Source organism: Coturnix japonica, chromosome 2 (assembly GCF_001577835.2).
Source record: "Coturnix japonica isolate 7356 chromosome 2, Coturnix japonica 2.1, whole genome shotgun sequence".
NCBI lineage: Eukaryota > Metazoa > Chordata > Aves > Galliformes > Phasianidae > Coturnix > Coturnix japonica.
In genome coordinates this window covers 46,844,315-46,867,000 of record NC_029517.1, presented here as the reverse complement: position 1 = coordinate 46,867,000, position 22,686 = coordinate 46,844,315, and the positions used below count along the sequence as shown (strand labels likewise).

The following is a 22,686-nucleotide window of genomic DNA, read 5'->3' as shown; positions in this document are numbered from 1 at the left end:
ATGGTCACGCCATTGCAGGCAGCCAAGCCAACCAGAGTTACTGCAGAGGCACACGCCTCACAGTGGGAAAAGTTGAGAAGAAATGGAAGTGTGGAAGTGAAGGAAGTGGTGCTCAGTGATCCACTGCCATATCTGCACTTCATCTGAAACAAGCCTCAGATTTCACTAGACTTTTGTGGACCAGAGACCCCATCATCAAAATCCAACTCATTTGTCTCCAGTAGTATTTTATTTCAAAATATATTAAACATTTTGTGCTTACAAAGGACTGCAGTGTGAACACAGTATTAAGTTAAAAGCCTCTTATACCCGCTACAAAAACAAAAAACCCTTTATTAGGAGGAGGACTGGTGCATACAATCAAAATTAATGAAATAAATACCTCTGCAGTCTATACGAATACTTCTCAACCTTAAACCACATTCTCTGTTCCGCCACCAGTGGACAAAGAGATTACTTTTCTAATACTACACATGCAAAAACAGGCACTGTACCAAAACCAACTATGGTAACATTAGTCGTGAACATAGTTCCATTCTGAAATTGTGTCACACGTACACTTACAGACAAATTTGAGTCGACAGAAGTTATTGCTCCAAATCCCCCACAAATTCCGCTTAGAAATGCACACGTTAGAACAACCTGCGCTCTGTAACGCAACAGATCTGCTTCTAGATTGCAGTAGGATCTAGCCAGTCTTTGCACACAAGGTCACAAGTTTCTTTGGATTTGGTTTGGTGAAATTTACCAAAGAGAAAAAACAAAACTTCCCTACTCTTCTGACCAAAAAATCAGATACTAGTTAACTAATGTATAGGTAAGCATTTTGTATAAGTAAAGAAAGCTTATGTCCAGCCATCACTGAAACATAGTCTTTAATTTTAAAGGTAACAATCAGAACAACTTGTCTGCTTGCAGAACATACCAGCGACAACAGTGGAAACTGAATACACTGAACTAGCCAGCCAGACAGTTACAAACAACACAAAGTTGTTGGTATTTTTTACTGATACTTCCTCACAGAGCATCAGCCTGCGGCTACAACTGGCAGAAAGGAAGCCAAAAGTTTGGACAATGTTTTTCCAAGAGCACGGTCTGGATGACAGTTCTTAAGCTTAATGAAATTCTGTTCCATGACTACTTTTTAGCTTTGTGATGCCTCTTACACTTAATCCACAGCAAACCATGAGAAATAAGTACGAATTAGGTTTCTCATTTAAAGCTGAGAGACAAAAAAGCGAGGGCAGGAAAATAAATCCTTATTTTTACTCTAAAATCACCATGCTGAAAATCTTTCAGATATGTATGTGGATGCTTGAGCACTCAAGCTGCATTTACTAGCTAGCAAATGCATCCTGCTGCAAGTAAATATGCCCTGCTTCTGACTCAACCTAGTTAAAAAAAAAAACCTTCAATTCAGTAAAACACCAATTACATTTGTTTGAGCTCATCCACATGCAGAGCGCAATAAAGATATTTTCACTCAGAGGGTGGTGACACACTGGAACAGGTTGCCCAAGGAGGCCGTGGGTTGCCCCATCCCTGGATGCATTTGAGGCCAGGCTGGATGTGGCTCTGGGCAGCCTGGTCTGGTGGTTGGCGACCCTGCACATAGCAGGGGGTTGAAACAAGATGATCGTTGTGGTCCTTTTCAACCCAGGCCATGCCATGATGCACTTACTTGCCAACCAGCAATTCCTTCCTGAATTGGACATACTATTTCAGTATGTGGATATGCAAAGCACGCCTTTCAGGGAATCTACCCCAAAACAGCATGAGCACAAATTCTTCCAGGACCAGTGATTTCTTAGCAATGGCTTACCAGATGGAAGCGCAGTCTTTCCCATCTTCACATTAACTGCAGCAAAACAGTTCTAGTCATCCCACCAATATCTGCTTGGCTCCCCTCCAACTTCCTTTAAGTAAACATTAATTCTAGAAAATGGTGCTCATTTCCACTACAGACAGGCACTATTTTGTTCAAGGTATCTTAAAAAAAAACAAAAAAATAAATTTCTGTTGAAGTCTGAATACGAGAAACATTGCTTGTATTTATATAATGGTGCATATAAACATATATATTTTCAAAGTTCTCACGGAATCCCAGAATATGATCAAGAATTCTGGCACTGCTTCTGGTTTCAAAATATCAAGCTCATTTTCCACATTCCAATTTTCATTTATTTATTTTAATTTCCAATTTTCTCATTTAAAAGCCATTTTGGAGATTTTGACAATAAAGCACCACGGGCTTTTAATAAAAAGGACAGATAAACAGCTACAGGTTAAAGATCAAACTTCCATGAGGTTTGTTATTAGGTAAATTTAGTTTTGTAGAAGTGTAAACTAGAAATAAGAAGGGAATGGATTTGCCAAATCATGCATCACCAAAAAGGGTGAGACATAAATAGTACTACAACCTTGGAAATACAAGCCCAAACAGAACTTATAAAGATGATCTCCATACGTGGTTAAGAGACTCCAGGTTTCGACGAAGAGTATTTAATTGGCAAAGAAAACAGCTGTGTTTCTAGAATGCTACCTCCATTACGAAAACTACTGAAGGCTAACTCCAATTCCAACAGCTTTCAGCACCTTCTGAAGAAAGCCTGGCTGTTTCCAGCAGTGATTTACATAAAGGTAGCACTACATATATTGAGAAAATTAAGCTGATACAACAGAAACACAATGTCTGAATAAAAGCAGTCGTGGAAGCATATTCTACTGCCAATGCAAAACCATGGCATCTCTGTAGAATGTATTTGTCCCATCTTTTACACAGGTCCACAGGGAAGGCAACACCCTGTACAGATTTCTGCCACTAGCATTTGGCATTAGTAATTCAGTTCTGCTAATGTTTTAAAGGGGTGCTGAGCTTTTGTATTTTCAGGCTTTCTAAAAAACACTGAACATTACAGCCAAACACCAATTTCGGAAGTTACACTGATACCCACTAAGTTTAATACTGGAAACAGCACCCCATCTTCCATTCACAATCAATGCTCTTTTTGGTGTTTTATTCCAATTTTGGATTTCCTAATTCAATAACCACCAACAGAACACATGACAGTACGTCTTCCTCCCCAAAGTCTGGAAACAAATCCAAACATTCCTTGAAATCAGTCAAGCTACAAGGTACCTCAGCTGAAACAAACCTGTATATTAGTGTGCATACAAAGATCAGGCTTATCTCAATTATTAGACAGATGGCTATCAATTTGATTTCTAAAACGGGTATACTGTATGTATGTATTGCATATTGTATGACTAGAATAATAAACTTTATTTTTTGTGTCGCTTTTTTTTTTAAACAGTGTTTCAAAATAAGCCATTACTGCTCCCAACTGGTCACAGCGCGCAGCCATCAGTGCACAGCGCTGAAAGTCACTGTCTTGTAGTACAGCTGGCAAAACGAGCGTGTGCTGGATTCTCATCCTTTGCAACTTGCTGTGTTGTGCTCAATTAAGCCAGTACCTACAGTGACCTGAAGCTAACAAGCTGGGCTGTAAATGGACACACATGAACTTCTGCAGGTGCTGCTGCAGTACAGTTACGTTCAGCTGAGGTAAAGGAAGAAGAAAAAGGGCTAACTTTGGCTCTGTGCAAAAGCAGTTAAGCAATTATCACTAACCCCTTGACACTATGCTTACTTGCAATGAGCCTGATTAGCTAGGAGAGAGCAATAATAAACATTACCATTGTACTTTGCAATACCATGACACAGTACCACCTAGATTTATTACTACAAGCATTCCCTTCTGAACTCTAAATCATTGTCTTTGTTCTGAGTTGAATACTAAGTATACCAAAGACATATAAGTACCTGCGCCTGAAATGGCTGCTCACAGTAAAGCTAAGGACCATCAGCTTCTCACCTACAAGCATTAAGAGACTGTCACCACTAAGGTATGCATTTTAACATACATATATATATATACATATTTAATTATGGCAGAATTCAGTGAATATTTCATATCCTAAGAAGGTTTCATTGGAGAATGTGTTTTTCCATTTGCTCTTCTTTTTGGCAGCACACCGTTGCTGTATCACTGAGCCACGCAACTTATTTCTAAATCAGACATGGCACATAGCACGAGGCCCTTAAGCTATATTTCCTGAGAAAGGCTATACTACAGAAAGTTCTCCTTGGCAAGTCCTTGCTGAATTTGAAACAGGAAGCATCAAGTAGGAAGATATATTTCAAAGGGGGACAAGCTAAGAGACTACGTGAGAATTTAATTCTCCTTACAAAATGATTTCTCTTCAAACTGGGAAAGGAACATTTCAAAACTGCAATGCACGTTCCCAGCTGATTTCACTAATTTGCTGTTATTGAAGATAACTGTCTGAAATACAGTTTTAATCTTGGTAATGGAGACTCTTCTTTGCTCTAAGGCAGTCACACAAGCAGGGAGGGAGAAGAGGAAAACATAAGAACAAGCAGACCAAAGGATGCCTTGTGATGACTCTCTAAAATGACTCTGTTACCTTAGGATTCAAAAAGATTCAAAGAGATAACTGGGATAAAAAATGTTGGCAATTTAAACGTCGTGACCAGTGAGCAAAGAGGAGCAACAGAAAACCAGAAATACATTAAATATGCATCTTTCTTGCTAGTAATCTTTAAATGCTGACTAGATGAAGTTAGAATGTAAAGAAAGTATTTCAGTGCAAAATTCTTTAGAATAAAAATAACAAGAATAAAGAAGTTTCCCAGGTATCATGGTGGTCTCATTTAAGTTGGTTAGAATGCTGCAGGAATATTTAGGGGCAGCCTCAGGTTGTCATTTTCCTGCTTTTTATTGACAATTACAATTGTCAATTGTAATTGTCAATAAAAAGCAGGAATTTTGTAATTTGACAATTACAAAAATGGGTCTTATTAAAGATGAAGTGATTCACAAACCTGAGGAAATTAAAACATGGGATGGTTATGTAATTCAAGCAATACACTCTTCACGTTAAGTTAGTTGGAATTGCTCTGCAGGTCTCTCAGAATTTCAAATATCAAATAGGATGTTTCTGTACTTTGAAGAACAACCAAATCACCAGTCAAACCACTAAATCAAGCCTGAGCCTGTCCTCCAAACACATACCTGAAAACCTGCAAGCCCCACACCAGTATATGTGAAGCCCCACATTCTGGAGTAACATTTCATCACTAAAACCACAGCAGTTAAGTTAGAGAATTAAGTTGTGCATCGACGGTTGCATTACGGTAAACAGTATACGCAAGGCATGCCTGAATTCTGCATAAACCTTGTCAATCAAACCGAAATAAATTCAAGGTAAGTTATCAGAAACTGAAAGGTGGTTCTTTGGTTACGCATGTGCAACTGCTACTTTGTATGAAGGGCCCCAGTGTATTAGTGGAAGCTTTGACCAAAAAAACACTTCGCCTTTGCAAAGGTATAAAGATCCATTGTGTCAAAATATTTCAGCCAACAATACAGAAGGCCTTAAGTGTCACCAAACTTGCAGTTTCGGCAGAATTACATATGAAAGAAAAACACTGAAGTAGTTTGTTTCTGTGACCGAGGCAATACACCATTTCAGGAATTTAAAAACTCTGCATAAATCACTACGATATTTGGCCAGAGGCTGACAAAGAGAAAAATAAAAGCAGCAACCAAAAAAAACCCAACTCTACAACAAAACAAAATCTCTACTCTTTCCCTTTTCTCTTTTGAAATAAACTCATATTTGTTTGAAAAATAAATGCTATTTGGTCACAGCATTTGAAAACTGACATAAAACAATCCTACTCAAGTTCTTCTTATTATTGGAAGTAGATGTGATAACTGTACATTACCTTAGGTTTAAAGTATTTAAGGCCTTTAAGCAAAATTAGTTGATACTGTGACTTCACCGGACAGTGACTAGACATCAGAATATCATCAGATTTCACCAGAAACAAGGGTAAGATTTAAACTATTTAAACACGTTCTAAATGACAAAAACTCACATTCCTCAATTTGTATATCAATTAATTTTAGGAAAATGCTAGAAGAACTTGTCTTCAACAACATTAAATTTCAGTGTTTATAAAGGGATAAAAAAACCTCTGACCTTCAAAGGAGCAGCAAACAATTGTATTTAATCTTCATTTCACAATGAGTGGTTTACATCTCTGTTGCCATCAGATTAACAGAGAATAAACATTTTGGACTTAGCTTTCTTTAAAAATACTACAAATTAGAATGACAAATAACCCAATAAATGAAAGCTAAGTAAGTCATTTCAGCAGATAACAACTCCAGTGGATATATCTGTCCACTCAGACATTCTTTTTAAGAAGACAGAAGAGTCTACAAAGGTGGCTGTGGAACTGTGTGCTAGTTAGCAAAGCCATGGGAAGTTGATGTTCTCTCTCAAAGAGGCAAAGTGCACAGTAATATAAGGCCAGCAGATGCTTGAGGAGTGGTGTCTCCTAACACTCAAACTATGCATCCCTGTGAACTGCCCCCAGCAGAGCTGCAGAGGGACAGTAGGCCATGGCTGTTGGGAACTCGAGAAAGACCACGTGATTCTCTCATCTTGAACAGGTGCAGCATAGCTCCTTCATCATTCAGCAGCCATTTTTGTCTCCTCAGGACTTTCTCTAGCTGACCTGCAAAAAGATAAAATCCATTGAGTGACTTCAAATGTCTCATGCCCTGTGAATTAAACAAGAAAAAACATTCTGTGTATAATGCCAGAAGCTCTATGTACAGTGTATGCAGGAAAGCCTAGGAACATAACAACCACAAGTAAGAGACTACAGACAGGTTCATAAGTGTTTTTTTTTCCTAAATTACCCATATGAAAGATGACAACATTATTCATGTGAATGAAGAAAAGTATTATTGCTCACAAGCATATAATCTCTAAGATATACGTATAATGAGCTAACCTATGTAATTAAACAAGACAGAAGAGACATTACAATGCCTACCGTCGTTAATAATTTTACAACATGATTTCCAACACTAATTAAATATTCAATTAGGAATTTATTCATCCCATCCCTTAACTGTACAGTTTAAAAATACATTTCTATATTCCACATTTGGTAACTTCAATAAAGAGATTAGTCAAGACCATACTTTTAATGGAATAATGGCATGCTTTGTAGTATTATACAGTCACGCAAAGTGCAGTATTTGCAGACAGGCCTCTTTTTCAGACCAATAAACGTTATCTGGTGTCCATGAATAATAGTTATAAACAGGGAAACAGGGATGATCAGTTATCTTCTAGCACAGCGGCAGCACATGTAATATAAGATACAAAGCTGTTATTAATGAATTCTCTAAAGGAGCCTCCTGTAAGAAGCTAAGAGATACTAAACAAACATTTCAAGTTTACTTATTTTACAGTAAATATTTTTCTAGAATAAAAGCTGAATATTCTCTGAATATTTCCATACATGTGTAGGTGTGCAGATGCACACACAACCACAGACTCATACTTACATTCTCTACACCTATGCGGTCATACACAGATCCACTTGAAAACTGCAATATGTAACGTGAGACATTATCAATGCTTACCGGTAAATCTGTAGTGGACACGTTGCTTGTGATGGAGTGGGCACTGAATTTGTTGGACTAACCAACATGGCACTATATATGTTGGAGGCAACCACAAGTATACAAAGTAGAATTGGTCCTATGATGGCTCCTTCCAGTCCCAGGTAATATGCTCCTCCAGCTACTGCAAGACCCGTCAGGTAAGGATGACCACCCCTGGAATTACAGCACAAGCAGAATAAAGTTAAAGCAAGAACAACAAACAACAATACCACTGATTATGAAATGCAGATTAATCACACAGTCTCGTTAAGCTTATAAAGTGATAGATACCCATATTCAGACTAAACTGCTGTTTGAATGACTGCAGAAATGTCTTAAGTTGCATCTTGTACAACATTTACACAACATATCAAACAATATTTTATAGCACATAATAGTAATAGTAGTCATGATAGCTGATTTCTAGAGAACTGCTGGAAACATATGGAATAACTAGGGCTAGAAGTGACCTTCAAAGACAGTCTAGTTCCATCCCATCTCCCATGGGCAGAGACACCTTCCACTACTAGATCATGCTACCCTGGCACCACCCAGTCTGATTTTGAACACCTCCAGGGATCTGAAGGAGTTAACACTAAAAATATTTCCATTCTGAAAATGGAAAGATGATTCCTTATGAAGACTATTCATGCTTCCTGGTCAAGAACTCTTTCATTTCAAGAGAGCTAGCAGTATTTACTAAGAGCATTCCTCAGGAGAGACGTTAATTTACACAATGATCAGAATATTTAGCCTTTTGAACAAAAGGTAGGATACATCATTTATGAATCACAGAATGGTTTGGGTTGGAAGGGATCTTAACAATCATCTGTTTCCAAACTACCATCATAAGCAGGGTTGCTACCCACAAGATCAGGCACTGGACCTGGTTGCCCAGGGCCTCATCCAACCTGGCCTCAAACATCTTTGAGGATGGGGCATTCACAGCTTCTCTGTTCAACCTGTTTCAGCATCTCACCAACCTCTGAGTGAAAATTTTCGCCTTAATATCTAATCTGTATTTCCCCCTTCCTAGTTGAAAACCACTTCCTCTTGTCCTATCACTGTCTATCCACATAAAAAGTTAGTCTCCCACCTGTTTATAAGCTCCCTTCAATTACTAAAAAGCCACAGTTTAGTCTCCCCGGAGCCTTTTCTAACAAACCCAGCCCTCTCAGTCTTTTCCTCATAGGAGAGGTGCTCCAACCCTCTGACAATGTTTGTGGCCCTCCTCTGGACCCTCTCCAATAGTTCCAGATCCTTTCTGTACTGGGGGTCCAAGACCTGGATACAGTTCTCCAGATGGGGCTCATGAGGGCAGAGTGGGACAATCATCTCCCTCACCCTGCTGGTCATCCTTCTTGTGATGCAGTCCAGAACACAGTTGGCTTTCAAAGCTGCAAGCACATACTGCTGGCTCATCTTCAACTTTTCATTGCTTGCAAACAGCAGCATTCAGAGCATTCATGTTTATGAAATTATATGAGAAAGCCTATAGTTGAAACTGAACACCCATTTTTTAGAAAGCTGCCCTAAATTCTGAGTGCAATGCATTGAAAATACTAACCAGTCATTTCAGAACTTCAGCAGTTTCTGCCAGGTTTCTAACAGTCTTGACTTCTACCCAGCTCCCACACTGGCAATCCTAATATGCATTACAACTGCATGCAGGATAAGATCATGAAATCATAGAATCTGAGCCTGGAGGGACCTTTAAAGGTCATCTAGCCCAACTTGCCTGCAATGAGCAGGGACACACATATAGCTAGATCAAGTTGCTCAGAGCTCCGTCCAGTGTGACCTTGCATGTCTCTATGGACCAGGCATCCATACCTCCTTGGGAAACCTGTCCCAGTGCTTCACTACCCTTACTGTAATAAACTTCTTTATAACCAGTCTAAATCTCCTCTGTTTTAATTTGAAACCATTTCCCATTATCTTACCACAACAGATCCTCCTTAACAATCTACCCCTTTCTTTCTTATAGGCCCCCCTTTAGATACTAAAAGGTCGCTATCAGGTCTTAAAAAGTGACTTATTACATCATACGCACTTATTCATCATGTCTTACTTAGATCATATTTAACATTCTGGAAGGGTCAAGTGGATCACTTTTTGAGAAGACAGGATCAGCCTTAAGGTTTTATACTTCTCCAAAAGAAGACACACGATTAGCTTATAAATCTTTAAAAACATGCATCACTTTCAAGTTTTTTTCTGGCTACTTTGCCAATTCAGACCACATATCACCTGATGAAGTAGGACTGCAATATATATTTAATGCAGTTGGAAAATCTTGCATAACGTAATTATAGTGATTTCAAATAGAATTAACCCAATTTGCAAGACAGTGGATTTATGCAATGGTAAAAATACAATTTTTCTCCGCTGTTAGAAAATCTATTCTTGCCACATATATTTTCTGAATGGTGAACAGAGCCTGCAACCCTACAGTCAAAAATTTATTTCAATAAGTAGAAGAATTATTGGCTAGTTAAATAACTACTGGCCTTAAATTTATCTGCGATTTGCTGGTGAAAACAAATGTAATTTGATTATACTTCACCTGTTAGCTTTAACTCCTGAAAAATAATCATTGCTACAGTCTATGAAAGATTCTTACCATTGATCTTTATCATGAGGTTCTCTGTTTAGTTTAACCACAGTTAAAGTCACAGGTCAAAAGAAAATAAAATCAAACAGTGCTGAACTCAAACATCTAATGTTCTTATTCTGCATTAATTTACTACAACACAAACTAATGCAAATGTTTTCCAGCACATAACCGTATCAACAAATCTTTACACAGTGGTATAGTGGCACAACATGAAAGCTGGCCTCAAAATAATCCTCCAACAAAGAGCGTGTTTACTTGGAATAGCTTTACCAGCCAAAGCAGTTGATTTTGCTGAATGAGAACAAGCTCAAGACATCTGAAATGACAAATTTAACAGAAAAGAGGCCTGCGACAGTAATGGCACTTAGGACAGTTCTACTGTGAGATAGTACCACTGCATGTCCTTCTGTGCTTCAAGGCACTGCCCTGCAGCTTCATAGAAGTAAGTTTAAAGGTATCACTGTTAAACATTTTTACAGTAAGTAAACTTGAAAAGTTGTCAGTATACTTACCCTGATATATCTGAATAAATGGCTGTATCTACAAAATAGGTTGGCAGCAGGTGAAAAACCAAGAGCAAAATGGCTTTGCATCCCTCTCCTTGCACAAGCCACAAGTCTAGGACTGCAGGGATGGCTGCCCAGTACGTCCCCAGAAACGGAACCGCTCCAAGGATTGCTGCTAATGCTAAAGCACACAGAAGCAGGGGTGAGAAGAAGACCAGAGAAACATATTTCACAAAAAATTCTGACTTTTGCCATACCAGTAGTTTCACTTCTATCAGTTGTTGTAAATAAGATACTGAAAAGACAGCACATAAGGCTCTTGTTGTTTTATAACAGTGATTAAGGAAAAAAAGAACTGCATTTAAGAAAATGTAACTATTCCCATGCAGAAAAGCCTTACCAGCTGTCAGTCACAGTTACTTCCAATTAAGAAGAAATTAAAGTTATACCAATCATTCACATTTCAAGCTTTTATGTAACCACAGAAATAATAAATGTGCACAAGAAAGTATAAAAACAGAAGTTCTCAGTGAAGCACTGTAGCTTACCAGAGGCAACCATTACAATGTAGGTTGTACTGTGAGAAACCAAGCATGCATAAAACCCCTGACTTCACATATTTATGTCTGCATTTATTTGTGCATGCATACAAGTCTCTACCAGACATACTGCCTTCTGCTTAAACAAATGCTCCTTGGAATCTCAAACAACTTAGTACTGCTGTCACTCTAAGTTAATCCAATATGAAAGAGTATCGTAGAGAAAAAAAGTTTAATTTTTTCTTCCTTTTTAGCCTCATTAGCCAGACTACAAAACAAGACTTTGCAAGTAACTAAAACAAAAGTGACGATTATGTAAGTATGTGCAACAACAACCAACATCTTTAGGGGAGATGGAATTTGTGATACAGCTATTGGCTGTGTTTGTTGTTTTGTTTTCGGTCAAAAGGGTCCCCCTTTTTGTTGCCTTGTACATGAAGGTACAATTGGTTTGTTGTTTTGAGGGGGGTTTTTAAGGGGATTAGAGGGAAAAAGGGAACAGAGAATATTTTCAGCCATTTCCATAGCTAAAATTTGAGGAGTAACAGAAAATCAGGAGCTGGTAATGCTGTCAGGAAACTGCACTGAAAATAGAAAGCGTGCCTCTATTGAGCATTTCCATGACACCATGACATCCTGCATTTAGGCATCACCCCCATCACCTGCAAACTATGGAAAGATTTGGACTGAAGAGTAAGGAAAAAAACTACAACCAGCAAAAGAAACAGTAAAATGCTGTGAAGACAGAAAAAAGCACAGTTAAGAGATAAGACAGCAATCAGTGACTGATTAATTTGATCTATGGTAGTTTAAAATGCATGTGGGGGAGTCAATCAACGATCAGAATCTCTACAGAAGCCTTACATATCACACAAAAGCATTAAACTTGTCACGGTACTTCCTACATCTGTTTGAATAAGCAACAAGAAATAAAAGTTACGTACTGAATGGAGAACAATGATAAAACTTTGGAACAGCTACTCAGTGATTTCCTACCATATACTGAGCCCACTGACTTGACTGTCATGATTAAAAAAAGCAATAAATAAAAACCCAACGCAATCCTGCAGTCAGAAACTATATTAAGGCATTTGCACAAATCGATAACATTAAGGTTGCATACACAACTCCAATTCTGATAGTTGCCAGTTTCTGATATAACGCTCAATAAAAATAACTTCAGGACTAATCCTGTCAGCAACATTTAATCCTACTGCTCCTGTACAATAAAATTATATAATGCTACGCATAAATAGATTACAATTGTTCCAATTCTTACCAGATGGTATGAAGACGATGTTAATCCCAAATATAGTGTGAGTCAGCCAAGTGTAGAGTCCATAGAACCCCGCCATTTTGAGGGAAGCATCAAACACACCTCTAAAACAATCACAGAAACTCAAATGTTATTTGGTAGTACGATTCTGGGAACGATTAAGGTATCTTTATGTGTATCTTTAACTGTAAGGCGCTTTGATAAACCGCGAAGCCATTAGTGCCATAAATCACACAACTCAAAACGTATACCTTAGGATTGTCCTATGAGAAGGACAAACATTCATCATATTTATCACTCATGTCATCTACAGGAGAAAACAAACAAAAAAACAGCACACCAGACAGACTGTTTTTTTACTACACAGCGGGTTCCTGGGACAAATTCCTTGAATGAAGTTGTTCAGAAATCAGAGCACATTCTCTAGAAAAAAAAGTAATCTTTTATCTATGAGAAACAGTACAGTTCTATTTATGAGCTACTTTTTCTTTGTCCTTTTTCATTTCTACCTCTCAATTCATTTTCTTTATCTTCTTATATTCCTATACCTGCTCACTCTCACTGAAATAAAACCAAGGGCCCAGATGTGAAACAGGCTGCTTAAGCTTTGTCTTTCCTACACGTTTACACAGTTTTCTGCATGAAAATAACTGAGTGCTTTGCATTTACTACTGGTCATGAGCCTTGGTATCTTTATATTCCTATATTTTAGCCCGCCTATTACATCACACTACTGAAAAGAAAATAAAAAGCCTTGCAATGCTATTAATTCCTGGTATACTTTTATCCAACTTGCTGGCCACAAAATGAAGTATTCTGCAGCGACTCGGCACGGACTCAGATGTGAACGATCCAAATCGTTTATTACAAGTTCTCACATCCCTTATATACCTTCAAAGTTTTATTTCTAACTTTCCCATCCGCCCTTACAACTTTCCCAAACACTTACATGTCAACAAAGCATTCTACAAAACACTTTCAACTGTCCATGCAGGCACATAACCAATCAGAGCTGTGAGACTCTTCTTCTCCTTGCAGAGGTGCCTTCCCTGGTTCCCATGCTGTTTATCTTGTCCACAGCTGCTGCTCTGAACAGCTTTTCTTGTATCCCCACAATTCCCCCTTTTTTGTTTATTGACAAGCTACTACCATACTATAAAATAATAATACTAATTATATTAATACCTAACATTATAACTCAATCAAGGCCTCGATTGACTATACTCTAAAAGTGAAAAAAGGACAAGTCAAATACAACATAACACATTAACTGTTTAAACCCACTAAAAGAAACAACATGTTTGTACTGCAACCTAAGTTTCTGCACTGAAAATAAATCCATGAGGGTCCCATTGTGTTAATCCGTAACTGATCAGGAAAAGGCTTCAATTTTTATATACTCTGATATATTGATTTTTAATGACCACTAAAATTTGTGCAGTAAATGCTTTTAAGATGTTCATAACCATGCTCTACCAACTGAGTTATCTGGGCTAATAATTGATTAATGATCGCACAATTTAATGGAATAGCATGTCAAATAGAACCAATTTTAGAGGACAAATGTACTAGAGTATCACTAAGGGCATTGATTACTTATTGACCCTTGAGAAACAGCAAGCCGTGTTGGTGGTGGATGTGACAGGTAGTGCAGCAGGGCGTCCCTCGCTTCAAGGTGCACCTTTCCTCTCTCACCCATCACAGATTCTCTCCTGCATTAAGGGTCTGAAGGATTTCTTCCAGTTGTACACCACATCCGCATGGCCAGTGCGTGATATAGAGCCCAAGTGGAACACCTGCTTGGAAACCAGATAAAACCATCAACTTTAGTTCTATTAGCGTGCATTTTGTCTAAAATGATGCCGTGGTTATATTTTCAGATCCCAATTAATTGGATGTAAAAGAGGTATCCGTTCTATGATACAGGGTCATCTCTTTGCCTGGGATTCCTTTCCAGGTTTTGTCTTGCAAATTAAAAAAGCTACTTAATCGGCTAATAACATCATAACCAAACAGTACTAAAACATTAAAAGAGCTATTCCTGTACATTCTAGCATTGATTAGATCAATATCCTGTTTAATACACATTGATCTATTCTAAAATAGAAGAAGCACACACCAACATCCTAGCTAAATGCCATTAAAATATAAATCTTGGACTGCATTCACCATTATGTGCTGTGGAAAATACGTTAAGAAGATGAGTATCTACTGTTACAGTGTCGATATTTTTAGACGGCAAATTCAGGAACGTGAGTACATCTGTCTGACACAGTTGAAGAGGTGCTGTTGCCACATGATTTGTCGAGTTCTAGCAAGAGCTATCAGTCCAAATTATGTAGGACTGATATTCAGTCATAACACGGTGGATTGCAAGGAGAGACGGATCATTCTTAACACAGGTTTTCCAATGTGAGGGCTCTAGCGTGTCACTGTCATTGAACCAAAGATTGTATTAAAGGCTGACTGGACTCTGATGGTCTCACTGACTCCCTTAGTCTTCACTGCCTCATAAGGCAGAGATATCCAACGGGACCTGATTAGGAAAAGTCTGCAAACGGTCAGCATCACCCCTTAATATTGTTTCTGTTTTGCCATTGCTCTTAAGATCACGTACGGCTGTAGGAAATTTGTCATTCCTGCTCCTTTCAAGTATCACATTTCAGGAGGAAATGCGTCCGATTCTCTTTCTGGATTCTTATGACCGGTGTCACAACGATCCTGGTTTCGGATCGTCCGTGTTCTTTAACACGTTACACGCCGGCTGCACAGGGCGCAGCAAGGCGCATGGACGTTGGGGGAGGAGGGCAGAAAGCGCGCGACGAGCGTCGTAGGCGGAGCGAAGGCGAGCGCCGTCAGCAGGGAGGGGTGGGGGGGGGGGGGGGGGGGGGGGGGGGGGGGGGGGGGGGGGGGGGGGGGGGGGGGGGGGGGGGGGGTGGGGGGGGGGGGGGGGGGGGGTGTGGCGGCAAACGCGCGGCGAACGTCGGGGGAGGAGCGAGGCGGCGAGCTCGCGAAGGGGCGGCCGCGGCCCCTCGTCTCCCCGAATCGGGAGGGGTTCGTGAAGCCGCCAGATCGGGAATCAGGCACGGGCCGTGCTTCCCGCAGCGAGAGGCACGGCGGGTTGGGACGGAGGGCGAGGGACATGGGCGGAATAAATTCTTTCCCGTCGTGAATTGCTTATTCCATTATCCGGCTGCCAACGGGCAACAGCTTAGCAGCTTTCTGTCTTTAGCGAGAGAAGCCTCGTTAGAGTTTTGAGCCGATTTTGTCCCAAGTTCTCCATCGAGAGATGAACGTCAGTTTTTGGAAATGCAGGGACATTATTTGGTTTAATCCATTTAAGAAGAGTAGGCTAATGCTTTAGTAGACACCAGTCTACCTGATACCTTACACATCTGACCCATACTTCGAGATTTCACTTCTGCTCTTCGTTAGTGAGCTCCCCATATTCTCTTCTGCAGAACGTGCGGGTGCGCGACAAACAGTCTCTCAAGTTCCAGTCGGGCGACCGCTCCGGACCGGCTCGCTCAAGCGCGGTTGATTTGCTCCACGTTCGATGGGCGCATTTGCACGCGACTCGCCGGAACTCAGATGGAACGAGATCCAAATCGTTATTACAAGTTCTCACATCCCTTACTATTAACTTACACAAGCTTGTTATTTCTTCTCAACTTTCACCATCTGCCCTTACAACATTTCAAACATTTACATGTCAACAAAGATTTCTACAACAACACTTTTCAACTGTCCATGGCAGCACATAACCAATTCAGGAGTGTGGAACTCTTCTTCTTGCAGAGGTGTCCTTGAGTCCCATTTTGCTAGTTTATCAGTGCTGCACACTGGCTGCTCTGAACAGCTTTTCTTGTATTCCCACACATGTGGACATAAAATAACAAACAGACAGCTGTACTTAATTAGAACAAATATTTGGACTATATAAAAAGGAAATACAAGAAAAGACGTGTCATTTATTTTTATTCTTTGCTTATAGGACCATATTTCAGAGCACTCAATATTGTGGTACGAGTGAGTCAAAACTCTCAGCAGATAAAAACTGCTATCTATCCCACTGGGATAATCAGATTACAATTACTGCCAGCTTGGCTCTACAAACACACAGAAACAAAACAGCACCTCTTCTGGATTTATAGATCATACCTTTTTTTATTATTTTATTTTATTTTATTCTCCAGTAACTCAATTGAAAGTTTCCTTTCCTCCATTAGTTTTTTGAGAAATCTCTTATGCCCAGTTTTAGATTGGGAAATTATTTCATTAAAGCAGATTCACTTTTAGATCTGTTCCCATCCCTCGACATACACCGTAAGTAGAGCTTATTTCAGTAAGATCCTTTTAATGACAAAACAGATTTGTGCAAGAGATATTCCTGTTACTAAGGAACACAGAACGCATGCAGAAATTCAGTCAAAACATAACCAGTTAACAGTTGGCTTTGAAAAATCACTCTGAAAGACATTATTAACGTTGCAGTAAAATAAACACATTTTAGCTTTTCTAAGCATTAGCATAACATGCTGGAAGATTATTGTTTTCTGTGGGAATTGTATCACCATTTCATTTTCTTCATCATTACTGCTTTGATGCCGCAATAAATAAGCCAGGTGCTTTTTAAACAGTTACTTTTTCCTGACTTCTGATCACTTTAGATGTTAAGAAATAGAAGCTTAAAAACCATTAAGACTCTACTTTGGCTATCCAGATACACAGGTACTCTTCATATCAAATCTCCATTTGGCTTTTTGGCAAATTTCAATTAAGAATGTGATTACTTCTGGACCGAAATACTTCGTTTATTTTAGGAATGTCTGAGATTTTAAGAAAATTTATATAGTTAATGAAAAATCTGATCAAATTTGAAGCATACTCACGACAAATGAAGAAAATGAAGCAAATAATGATAACCCTTCTCAAATTGAAAACAGTGCTCATCTTCCTAGTAGTACAAACCAAAATTCTACAAACAAGTATTTCAAGACGTCACTCAAAATACTGATCTGGGTTTTAGATTGCTTTACGATGTAATTTAGGCCCCACCAAAATTGAAAGCTGCAGTAACTTTAAGCCACAGCCATACCCGTGTGCATGCACTCATGTGAAAGTATCGCACACACTAAATTGCACTGAGGCCGTGACAACATGCAACTTAGTAATGTGCAATATCTCCACCAGAGCAAGCAGAATGGGAGCTTCAGGGAAGAAGGGTATGGTGCATTCAGGAAGAGAACGACATGCTGCTCAGGGAAAGGAAAATGGTTCAGGCAAAGGTGTGCATGCTACTACTTAGGAGACCTGTGAATTGGAGTTACTACTTCATCCATTCAGAAAAAAAAAAAATAATAAAAACCCAGACAGAAGCAACACCTCCCTCATTCAGGGCTGAAGTCTGAAGGACATAATTTTACTGTTTACATGGTGAGGTGGGTGACTTACAAACTAACTTCATTTTATAGAAGCTTTTTGAGGAAAGTAAGTCTTGCCATCTGTTATGTGCAGGCCATTTCCTCTAAGCCTCAACACACTTCACTGTCAAATATTGGAAACAAAAATCTCTAAATCCAATAAACTGGCCTTATTGGTTCTCACATTTATAAAGCAAATCATGTTGCCTAACTCCTGACTCCAGGGCTGTTCCTGTGCCTGATGGGGCGGCCTTTTTCTTCGGCAAGCCAAATGGCATGGAGCTACCATCCTGGGAAAAAGGCCCTCAGCCCCTCCAACCAAATTCCTCCTCACACAAAGGGCATCTTTCAGGCCAGCCAGCACCACTCCCACCATCACAGTGGACATCACAGAGTCTTCCTAATGTCACAGTAGTCACCGCTACCCCACCCTTTGTTCCAGATCCTATAAAAACCCTGTGCCTGTCCCACTGCTCACTGAGCTTCCAGAGCCGCTGGCAATTGCCAATGATAACTGGAATGAAAAGGGCTTATGGCAGCCACCCCCCACTTTCACGTGGGAATGAAGAGAAGTGGTTCCTTGAACCAAAAAGAGGGAGGACGCCCACAATGGAGGAGGAGGAGAAAGAGTGCACAAAGCCGTCAATAAACAGCCAGTGTTGTGACCACTGCTGTTGAGCCCATGGAGGTGTATCCACCTCCAGATGAAGAACCAATGGAAGTGAATTGAGCTCCAGATAAAAAAGCAATACGGGTGAATCCACCTCCAAATCAGCTGACCTGACGCAATACCAGCACGCCAGGGCTCCATTTGGTGTGCTCACAGCAGCATCATTAAAAGGTTCGGCTGCCCACCACTACACCATCTGAGTGTAGCCTCCAGACCAATTATCTGGGCCATCCATTCACACCTTGCAGGCTTGCCTGCAGGACAGCCTCCTTCCGCACACATCTCTCATGAAGAGGCAGCATCTCTTCTGCATGGATACCCAAGAAAGCAGACAAATGTGAATCTGGCTTGCTTTTAGCAGCTCCAACAGTGACAGGAGGCCTCCCTCAGAGGACACTATAAAGCCCTGGCTCCTAGATGCAGGGGTGTCTCAGCCTGAAGACAAGAAGGCTACCCAGCAGGTGCTTGAAGAAAAAGACATGACACAAAGGCACTCCTTGCGCCCAAAGAGTAGCTTTTGTCTCTGGAAAGCAAAATTGCATAGAGAAACCATCCGCAGGAAAGGGACACTCAGACTTTCTAACCCTCTTCCTCCTTCCACACAAAGGGCTTCTTTCAAACCACAAAACACCACTCCCAACACAGTTTCATCTTGCCATGCATGGAGGTCACTATCACAAAGAAGAAGAAGAGAGTTTGAGGCCTTCAATAAACAGCCAGTGTTGTGACCACTGCTGTGGAGCCCATGGAGGTGTATCCACCTCCAGATGAAGAACCAATGGAAGTGAATTGAGCTCCAGATAAAAAAGCAATACGGGTGAATCCACCTCCAAAACAGCTGACCTGACACAATACCAGCACGCCAGGGCTCCATTTGGTGTGCTCACAGCAGCATCATTAAAAGGTTCAGCTGCCCACCACTACACCATCTGAGTGTAGCCTCCAGACCAATTATCTGGGCCATCCATTCACACCTTGCAGGCTTGCCTGCAGGACAGCCTCCTCCCACACACATCTCTCATGAAGAGGCAGCATCTCTTCTGCATGGATTCCCAAGAAGGCAGACAAATGTGAATCTGGCTTGCTTTTGGCAGGTGCACTTGGGAGACAGGAGGGCCCCACAGAAGGCCACCAGAAGCCTTGGGTCCTGGAGTTGGGGGTGTCTCAGCCTGAGGATTACAAGGCTATTCCGTGGGTGCTTGAAGACATGGCAACACTTCTTGTGCAGGCACATAAAGAACAGCAGCAGATCAATATAAGAACTAAGAGAAAACTGTTTCTCTGGAGAAGCAGAGGACTTCAAGTCTGCTAGGAGGAAGTGCTAGAGTGCAGCATTAAGATCTGTTCAAGATGATTCATTAGGAGTTCTTTCCAAGACCAGGTAATGATAAACAGAACAGAAAATATGCTCTCCTCTCTTACTTGGTACTTTCATAACTGCACCTGGACTCCTGCATCTCCTTTTGGTCTCCTCAGTACAGGAAATATATTGATGCATGTGGTGTGAGGACCTTCCAGATGGTGAAAGGCTGGGGTACGTGGCGTACAGGGCATGCTGAAGGAACACTTTCGGGCAGCATGATGATGAGGCTTAGGAGAGGACCTGATTGCTGACTACAGCTGACTACTTGAGAGACTGCAGAGAATAGGAAGCCTGAGTCTTCTCATAGGTGCTCTCTGGTATAAGGATGAGTGGTACCAGGCCCATGCTGGTATGGCAGATGAAGATTCCAAGCTAAATAAAAGGAAAAAAATGTAACCATGAGGTTGCTCAAATACACAATAAATACCCAGAGAGGCTGTAGAGAATCTGTCCTTGAAGGTGTTCCAACTGTACTGAACAAGACCTCAAGCAGTCTGCTTCAACTGGGGTTGCTTTGAGCAGGAGCCTGGATCAGAGACCTCTAAGAGTCTCTCCAAAAGTGCTTCTGTTATTCTTAGAACGGCAGTTATCCTGCCTCCCTCATATTGGAAGGAAAGCCCGTAGCCTTGCAAAATGTGGCCCTACCACTGACCTGAGGCATATCACTAGCAGCAACTGGCCTGCAGGTAGACTTTATCCTGCTGATTATGAGGCAGTGTTTGTCTCACCTTGTAGTCCCCCTCTGTCCATACCTCATGCTAGACACTGTTGTAAACTGCATCGCTAGCCATTAAGTCAGTAAATTACATTCACTTCTTCTTTAAGAACTTCTTTACAGTGAGGGTGACGGAGCACTGGAACAGGCTGCCCAGGGGGGTGGTGGAGTCTCCTTCTCTGGAGATATTCAGGACCCGCCTGGACACCTACCTGTGCAACGTGGTGTAGGGAACCTGCTCTGGCAGGGGGGTTGGACTCAATATCTGGAGGTCCCTTCCAACCCCTACAATTCTGTGATTCTGTGATCTCTCCTCATCCCACCCAGACAGTTAAGTCAACTTTTTAGGCTAGGCCTTGATATGACCTATGCTTGGCAAATCCCTGGTTGCACCCATCACCTGACATGTGCTCCTGGCATTTTGCCTCCCTTCTGTCTGGGATGAATAGATTTCCTACTGGAAGAAGAAAGAGCATTTTATCTCCCAGACTTCCTCTAACTTCACAACTTCTGCAAAACTCCTAGAGCTGCATCTTTTTGTCCTTCTACCACTTCTACTAAAGCAGGAATTTACTGCTTGAGGCATTGTGACAGAAACAGTCAGATTCATTGTCCGACTGAAAACAGGCAGGAAAGCTGCTCTTATTGAAATGCTACTCAGTTCAATCTGTGTGAATGGACAATTATCACTGTTTTTGCAAATTCATTGTCAAAACAATTACAAAAGTATTTCTAAAATCTACAGGTACTTAACAGAATGATGAAATCACAATGCAAATCTGAAGAGACAAACTGCCACGAAAAAGATCTTGGTCTGACCAGGTGTTTGTTAAGCAACAGCTCAAAGCTGAGTAATGGCTCAAGCTGTAGAAATTATTTCCTGATTGCCCACCTCTTCTCTAACCTTAGATTGGAGACAGACAGGAAAGGACATAAAGCGAAAGAATTTCCAGGAGTATCTCTGCTCCCCCACAGTAAACTAGCTACATGCATTTCTACCTTGGTGCGTATGCTATGCCCTGCTGGACAGTGATGGAGCTGAAGAGTTGCTGATTTTTGATCTCATCTTCCTATATTTTTAGTCAAACAAACAAGTATTTTGAAACTGTATTTGAATTTGTGCAATGTTATCAGAGCCTAACGATGAAAGCAACTACAAAGTTTTAATTGTTTGGTAAATCATAATACAAATGCAGCCCCTTGCTCCCATCCAACCACCAAGCATTACATAGACATTTGCATGCCTTTTCTACATGAGTTGAATAAGCCACGACTAGGATCCTACACCTCTACCAACAACTAGTCTTCAAAACTAAGAAAGGATAGCGGCTACATTCTAACAAAAGAAAAGACCACCAGTGGCAGCTGTTTTTCACATGGCAAACAAATCAGTCCTGAAAAAGGACTTCAGAGTTTTGGAGGATGAATCTGACTCTGTAATTGTAAATTCTGCATGCATCAACACAGAAAATTGCTGGGTATAACCTTCATCTACATATTGAACATAACACATTAAGTACCGAGTAGAATACAAGCTAATCTAGAAGAATTAGGAAAAATAATTTGGTAAAAATAAGCAAAAGAGATGAAAAACCAAAATTCTCAGAAGCTCTTCAAATATATTAAGTATCAAGCACAGCCCACTCCAAATGAAAAAATATGAGCGACTGATTCAAGCTATGCTAATGAACACACAGACTTAGCACCCTCTCATTTTTTAAAAATAAAAACATATGATAAGTAGTTTCATATCCCATATTCTACATACCTCACCTTTTCCCCATCACATTATCAATTACTGATGTACACTCTTTCCTGTTCCTTTTTTTTTTTCTTCTGCTTCTCTAACATTATTTTCTTTCTTTTCACCAGTTCTTAGCACTGGCGTATATCCTCGGCCATCTGTATAACAGGCCCATAACCTTAAATCCCCTTTAACACAATCTTCTTTGCAGAATACCCTTGCCTAGGGAAGTTATCATCTATTTTTTGACACTGTTCCCATCCACCCAGAGATGCAGTAA

General features: G+C 40.4%; 1 protein-coding gene across 4 annotated transcripts in view; it reads right to left on the bottom strand.

The window, feature by feature from the left end:
• Nucleotides 1-210: 210 nt before the first annotated feature.
• Nucleotides 211-22,686, bottom strand: part of TMEM245 (transmembrane protein 245) — a 73,915-nt gene continuing 51,439 nt past the window's right edge. For 2 of the 4 annotated variants that reach the window (XM_015854299.1, XM_015854300.1), the window contains 4 exons: nt 12,495-12,595; nt 10,683-10,857; nt 7,533-7,727; nt 211-6,610 (listed from right to left, as the gene is read on the bottom strand). In XM_015854299.1, coding sequence (XP_015709785.1) covers nt 6,565-6,610; nt 7,533-7,727; nt 10,683-10,857; nt 12,495-12,595 — 517 coding nt within the window. In that variant the 3' untranslated portion in view covers nt 211-6,564. Of the gene's footprint in view, nt 6,611-7,532; nt 7,728-10,682; nt 10,858-12,494; nt 12,596-14,163; nt 14,291-22,686 lie in introns of those variants that run through there. The other 2 variants (XM_015854301.2, XM_015854302.1) reach the window with 2 other exon arrangements.